Raw genomic sequence first — 7,114 nt, 5'->3', positions numbered from 1 at the left:
GCTCGGAGAGTCTGCTCCAGTTTCTTTCCTTTGCGTCCCCTCATGTCTACTGTAACAGGAGGAGCTGGGAGCAGCAGGAGCTGGGCTCAGGGAAGAGAAGTAGGTTTGTCTGGAGGAGTTCAGCAGAAGAAAATAGCAGTCAGAAAAGGGGCCATCGCCACACTGGTATGGTTCTTCTGAGCTCAGAGGAACCTCTTAGCACAGAGCAGAGCGGCAGGAGAAGCTGCGTGTTGCAAACGGGGCCAGGAAGGGGACCCACAGGTGGGACCTGTCTGCAACCCCACCAGTGATGGGTCAGCTGCGGATCTGCGTGGGAGACTGCTGCACTCTGACCTCGGGATCATCCAGCTACCAGACCATGGACCGTATTATATTTAATTTTAAATCAAATTAAATGTTTCCTTAATGGATGGCGTAGGAGGTCTCCCCTGTTCCCCAGTGACTTTAACCAGTCAAAGGCATGGCGGGGGGAGCTGAGATGCTCCATGCTTCCTCATTCCTGAGAGTTCACTGCTTGCACTCACCACCCCTTAGCTGAGTTCAGTTATTTAAGCAGGACAGCCTGGAAAATGCATCGTGCAAAGGGCAGGAGCTGTGCTGAACACTGCGTGGGTCCTTCGGGCACCTGGAGTTTGTTTTGTCTTCGTAGGTGCGGCGACCATGGCATCCCAAGGCCAGGTCATATTCTGGAGGTATGGCATTATCTGCGTCTGCTTCGGGATGGAGAGGAGGGAGGGAACTGCATTTTCCAGACTCCTTGACTGCATCACTCTGCTGCCAGGAGCTTTCATGAGTGCATTTCTTTGCAGCTTGACTATGTACTGCTACTGAAATACCAGAGTATTCGCACCGTTGGGTGTGAAAAGATGAGTGCCTGCCCCTTGCTGCCCTGAGAGCAGTCCTCCAGCCCTGCCAGTGTCCCTTTCTGCCCTGTGTGCAGCAGGTCACTGCAAGCAGCTGGCTCCTTTGAGGCCATTGCCTCCTCAGGCTCATCTCGAACTGCAGAAACGGCCCAGGGAGGGAGGAGACTTTCTGGAAGCTTCAGAGGAGCAGTGGGAGGATTTTGTTGACTTCAGGGAGGAAAAAAAAAAAAAAAAGAACAGGAAGAAAAAATATCACAAAATAGAAATGATGGGCTGAGAAACGTAGAGTTCTGCAATCATCAAAGGCTCATGGGAACCCCAAATCCCATCCTTTTTGGCTACCCCTCTTCCTCACTGCACTGCTCGTGCTGGGAGGGTGAGGGGGTGCAGCAATGTTCCCCTGGGCTCAGGCAGCTTGCGGAGCAGACAGCAGCCTGCTTGCCAGGTTGATATTTGTCCCTGGCTGCCTGCTCTCAGGGAAGGCAGCAGCTGGCAATCGGTTCTGGGTGCTCGGCCACCCAAAAACAAGAGCTGCAGCCCCCTGGTTATAAATGCAGCCTGGTGGAAACCAGGAGCAGGTGTGCCACCCTCCTCTCTCCCCTGTTCCAGTCCGTCTTCCCCTTCTCCCATCCCTGCTGCTTCATGCAGGAGGGACTTACCCGCATGGTGCAATTCCCTCGAGCTCCTTATCAGCCCTGCCATCGTGGCGTCTGAGGAGATTCAGGCAAGATTTCAGATTCAGGCAAAATTTCGTAAGCAGCTGATGCAGGCTCATGGTAAGCGAGGGAGGAGCAGTGCAGTCTTACGCACACCACAGGCTCTCTTGCAGGAAGCTGCCGGATGCGTTGGGAAAGTTGTGTTCTCCTCCCGAGGCTCTGATGCAAAAGCCACTGCTCCCTCTGCGCATGGGGCATCCCAGATTCAGGCAGCTCACAGTTTCCAGACCACCTTGCCTCCACCTCCTGCCCACCAGCAGCTCTGCAGAAACACGCTGGGTGTGAGGGAGGTGGGCTGCATGGTAACATTGTAATTTTTATTTTTTTCCCCCAAATAGCTTGACCATGGTCATTATCGTCCTGGCTGCGGTGATCGCCCTGATCATCGGGTTTGGTGTCTCAGGTATGTGGCTGCTCAGATTTCTTGCTGGTGCCAGGGGCGATGAAATCCTGCCCTGGCATCTCCAACCTCCATCCCGAGCATGGGCTGAGGTGTGGCACCGTGTGGAAGTGCCAGCTACCAGCCTTTAATTAAGGCTTGATTTATGGCGATTGCGTGCAAGGCGATCGAATGAGGATTTCATGCGTGACTTCAGTTCTGACATTCCTTGGCAAAGTATCTCTCCATGGCATTAAACCACATCCTGGCTCTTGCGTAGCCCTCCTAAAGTACAGAAGAAGGGAAAAGCTACAACACGTACCATTTCAGAAGCCACCTGCAAAGCATTGCTGGTCACACTTGAACCCAGCCTTGCCAGTGCTGTGGTGCTAACTCAGGGCATTGTCCTCTCCAAGAGGACAAGAGCCTGAGAGCTCTTGAATGGTCTAAATAATGTTGAGATTTATGCACACAGGCTGAAGAACAGCGCTTGGCACTCAGAGCTCGGTGAGGAAATCTTTCTTGGCTCTGAATTTCCAAGAAAACTTGTCATAGGCACGCATGAGCCCCGTCTGCTTGGGGGCAGCTCTGATTTTGCTCCAGGAAGTGAATCCTTGACCTGTGCTTTCGCAGTAGAATTACAGACAATTTATTTTTTTCTGTTTTGGTTTTGTTATCTTATAAAAGGGGGGGGTCAGCGTGGAGCAGCCTGGGCTGCTGGAGGTTTGGTGCTGCGTTAGCTGGAATTGCTACCACCCTACCCTGCTTTCTCCTCGCAGGAAAGCGCTCCATCAGCGTCACCGCCTTGACGTCCCCCGGGAACATCGGCCAGAGCGGCCTCTTGGGCTGCACCTTCGAGCCCGACATCAGGATGGGCAGCATAGCCATTCGGTGGGCAAAGGCTGGAGTGGCCGGGCTGGTTCACGAGTTTCGAGGGGGGAAGGACCACCTGCAAGAGCAAGACGCGGAATTTCAGGGCCGCACGGCGGTGTTTGCGGAGCAGGTGATGGGTGGAAACGCTTCCCTGGAGCTGAGGGATGTGAAGCTGTCCGACGCCGGCACCTACAGGTGCTCCGTCACCACGTCCCGAGGGAGCGGGGTGGCAGAGCTGCAGTACCAGACGGGAGGTGAGGAAATGCTGCCCAGAAATACAGAAAATAAACTCCTGCTGTGAAACGTAGGCTGGCATGGCCAGGTCTGGCCAGTAGAGCAGGTTGCCAGGAGAGGTTGTGGAGTCTTTCTCCTGGAGATCTTCAGAAGCCACCTGGACGTGGCCCTGGACAACCTGCTCTGGGTGGCCCTGCTTGAGCAGATTTTTGGGCCAGATGGCTTCCAGAGGGCCCTGCCAACCTCAGCCATTCTGTGGTTGTGTGACCTGCCTGAGGTTACTCAGGCGCTGGAGCCGGTGTGAGCAGTGGTCACCATGGGGCCCTCCAAACCTGTGTAGGACAGGGTCATGAGGATCTCCTCCCCGAGAGGCTGGTTTCACCAAACCTCGCCAAAGGAATTGCACATGTCTTGGAAGGGGGGGAAATCCCAGCTGAAGACTGCTTGTGAGGTTTGGAAACGTTAGTTTTGTGAAGTGCCAAATTCGGTTGTGTGGCTTTACCGTTTCCGTCATCCCATGGCGTGACACAAGCTGACACTATTTTTTCCCACCTCCATGAAGTCCCAAAGGGCAGGAAGTGCTGCGTGGCTTCGTTGAGCTTTTTGATCGTGTCCCAAACTTCTGAGTGTCCAGAGCAGGAAAAATAATTACATGTAAGAGAATAGGATTTTTTTTTCCTTTTCCAGAGGTGTTAATGGCCTTACTCTCTCTTTCCACATCCTTGTTTCAGAGAAAGATTATTTTAGCACTTTTAGGCATTTGCTTTTTTTTCTTACATTTCCCACACGTAGTCTACTGGCTACTTAACCGACTGCAAAAGCCTCTATTTTTAGAATGGGCATTGCCAAATGATTTTCCAAAGATCTGGATTTCTGCCTGTTAAAGGCAGAAGTTAACCTTTTCTTTCTAGACTTAAGATAAGTCTCCAGCCAGAACTGCTGCATGGTAAAAATTCTAGCATATTCAGAACCTTTTCCTGTTTTTATAACTTATATATTAAAAAAACAAAAACAAACACCACCACCACCAAAAAAAAAGAAACTATCAAAGCAACAAACTGCCCATATCATAGTTATACGAAGTATTACATATTTGCCAGATTGAACCAACCTTAAAAAGTGCACTGACACAGCCGAATTTTCACTTATGGGTGTTTAATTCTCCTAATACCTCTGGCCTTGGTCATCCCATTCCCTGCTGGCACAGAGCAACGTGCTTCCACTAAGCTCAGCGGTTTCACCTGTTTCTTGTTGTCTCTGGTTCTTTCTAGTGAGCTTGTGGTGAGTTACTCCAGCTACATGATGCAGACAACATGAGTCTGTTTCCTTTCTCTCCCTGTTTCTCTCCCCCAGCCTTCAGCACCCCAAATGTCCAGGTGGAGAACAGCAGCAGCGGGGACACGCTGCAGTGCGAAGCGCCGCGGTGGTTCCCTCGACCCACCGTGCACTGGACAGCCTACAGCCACACGGGGAAGTGCCTGCCCCGGGCTGCCAACACCAGCTACGAGCTGAACGCCGAAAACATCACCCTGAAGGTGGTCTCCCTGCTGCATAACATTACCACTAACGCCACCTACACCTGCGTGATTGAAAACAGCATTGCCAAGGCCACAGGTGACATCAAGGTGACAGGTAGGGTTTAACACCACCCAGAGACCACGTGCATGGCAGGGGGGGAGAAAAATGCATCCGTGTGTGCTGGGGGGGCTCCTGCAGCACTGCCTTTCCTGTGTTGGTGAGAGGTTTTGGTGAAGGAAGGGAAGGCAGGGGATCACCGCTTGCTTTCCACTGCTGGATCCCAAATAGTAAAATGTGATCTGGCGGATTGGTCAATATTCTCTTATCCAGATAGGGAGATGCCTAAACCTACTGGATGTGTCTGTAGATTGCATTAAATCTGCCACTAAATCCAGGCACATCTCTCTCCGGGGTGTTTGGTCCTTCTGTGCCAGACCTTCTCCACGGTATCAATCATTCCCTTGGCACGGGGACAGGACGGGCAGGGAACAGGAAGGAAGCAGGGACACACTTCACAGGAATGCATTCCTTCGTATCTTAACAAAAGCCAAACAACCCCACTCAACTTTTGACATTTTCTTTGGCCAGTTCAGTTTAGATCACTTTTTTTTTGTGACACACCAGGAGGCTGTTAGTTGGCACTGGTGACAATTTCTCCGACTGCAGCCCACTCCCTGTGTTTAGAAGTCCTAATTCACAGGAAAACAAACTTACCAAAAAAAGGCTTAGCTGGAATTTGTGGCATTCCACCAGTTGCAGTCATAGCTGAAGTGTTAATAGTAGCACGACTCAGGATTTAGCAAATGAACTAGATCTTTCCAAACTCGTTCAGGCATGTCTGCACCACACCGGTATCACTAGACTAATCATTTTTCCTGGCATTGGACTCATTTGTTAGTTCGGTTCCTACAAGGAAAAATAAAATATCAGTGCTTCTCTAGAAACATTGGGATAGACTTCACAATCCTAGCCGATCACCTTAACAATCAACTACGGCCACTTTCACAGGCATATTAAAAAAAGTATTTAGTCACTTAGGTAAAATATCTGTGCTTTAACAGCAGTGCAATTGCAGAACAGAATCTGATCCATAAACTATGAGCAAATTGGGATCCTAGACCTTGGTTTGAAAGGAGATGTGCTGGGTTTAAGGATGTTATTAAGTTATTGGTCATCTATACCAGCCTAAATCTTCAGCCTCTTATTTTAAGGCAAACCTGTGTAGGCAACACTTACCAAGAGCATGGAGAAGATTTGTAGTTCCACTCATTAATAAGACCATCAGACACTTAGTACTGGCAGTATTATATTGCATATATGACTAAAACATTTGGATTTATATTTCCAAGCTACATATCTGTGCTCTGTACTGGTATTATCAGTCAGATGTCTCAGTCATTCTGAAGAATTAAATAAGTTATACATAAATATAATTATACATTTAAATAATTAAATATAGGAACACTGCACTGGAGGGAACCCTTTGGATACTTGACTTCAGCTTTGCTACCTCAGGCACATATACCACAGAATCCTAAAAAATATTTAAAATCTATTTTTTCATCCTCTCTCCCACTAATTGGAAAACCATTCAGGGTCTTGCTGCTGTAAAATTGGTATTTGCAATCAGTTTTTAGTATCACAGGATATCCTGAATTGGAAGGGACCCGCAAGGATCATCGAGTCCAACTGTTGGCTCCACACAGGACCACCCAAAAATCAAACCATGTGTCTGAGAGCATTGTCCAAACGCTTCTTGAGCTTGGATATTTTTTCCTATTGTACATGGAAAGGGTCATAGCTCTGCTGCAGCGAGGGCTTCATAGCAGCAAGTTCCAGCAAAAGAGGCAGTGTCCATCAGTATTCAGAAAAATGAGGAGGAAGAAATGCACTCATGTTGCTTTTCTTCCCTGTTCTCCTTTCTGGTAGCCTCTCACTCTTCTTCCGCTCCAGATTTCAGCATTACCAGGGGGACCAACCTGCAGCTGGTGAACCTGAACGCAGAGTCAGCGTCCTCCTCCCTTCCAGCCTGTCACTGGATGCTTCTGCTGCCCGCGTGCCTGCTGTCACTGTAAAACAGTTGGAAACGCTGCTGGACACAGGAGGTGAGCTTGGAAAGGGAAACCCATAGGCATAAATGCTTGGTATGACTCATGGCGGCTCTTGCTGAGCTCTGTCACAGCAGCAGGCTTAACTCAAGCCTGGCAGAACAGGAGGACGTCTTCCTCCTGCCTATAGCTCAAAGTTAGGTGGGACACGTGGCTTGTCCCCACCACAGGCTCCCTGATGGCTTTTGTCATCGCTTTCTGCAACTCCAGATGTTCTGCTCTTACACTGTCTACACCATCGCTTATTCTTCCCTTCATTTTCCCTTTGTAATTCTATGATTTTATTTTCCTTCCCTCCTCAACCTTCTCTTTGACCCTGAACGTTGACTTCTGGCTTGCTGCTCTGAGCGCTCTCTGAGCCTCAAATACAGTTCATGGCTGCAAGGCCAGGTGCAAAATCAAACAAACAACAACAAAAAAAAA

General features: G+C 49.5%; 1 protein-coding gene across 1 annotated transcript; it reads left to right on the top strand.

Moving 5' to 3' along the window:
* Positions 1-660: 660 nt before the first annotated feature.
* On the top strand, positions 661-6,658 carry VTCN1 (V-set domain containing T cell activation inhibitor 1; the record flags this gene model as incomplete). The annotated part of the gene is made up of 5 exons (XM_084290669.1): positions 661-692; positions 1,918-1,982; positions 2,738-3,085; positions 4,419-4,697; positions 6,537-6,658. The coding sequence occupies 5 exons, from the start codon at positions 661-663 to the stop codon at positions 6,656-6,658; spliced, it is 846 nt and encodes a 281-aa protein (XP_084146795.1).
* Between the last annotated feature and the right edge of the window lie 456 nt (positions 6,659-7,114).

Source organism: Netta rufina (genome assembly GCF_964035555.1).
Source record: "Netta rufina genome assembly, chromosome: 1".
NCBI classification, from domain to species: Eukaryota; Metazoa; Chordata; class Aves; order Anseriformes; family Anatidae; genus Netta; species Netta rufina.
The sequence above is the reverse complement of the archived record's forward strand: the minus strand, read 5'-3'. Positions and strand labels throughout refer to the sequence as shown.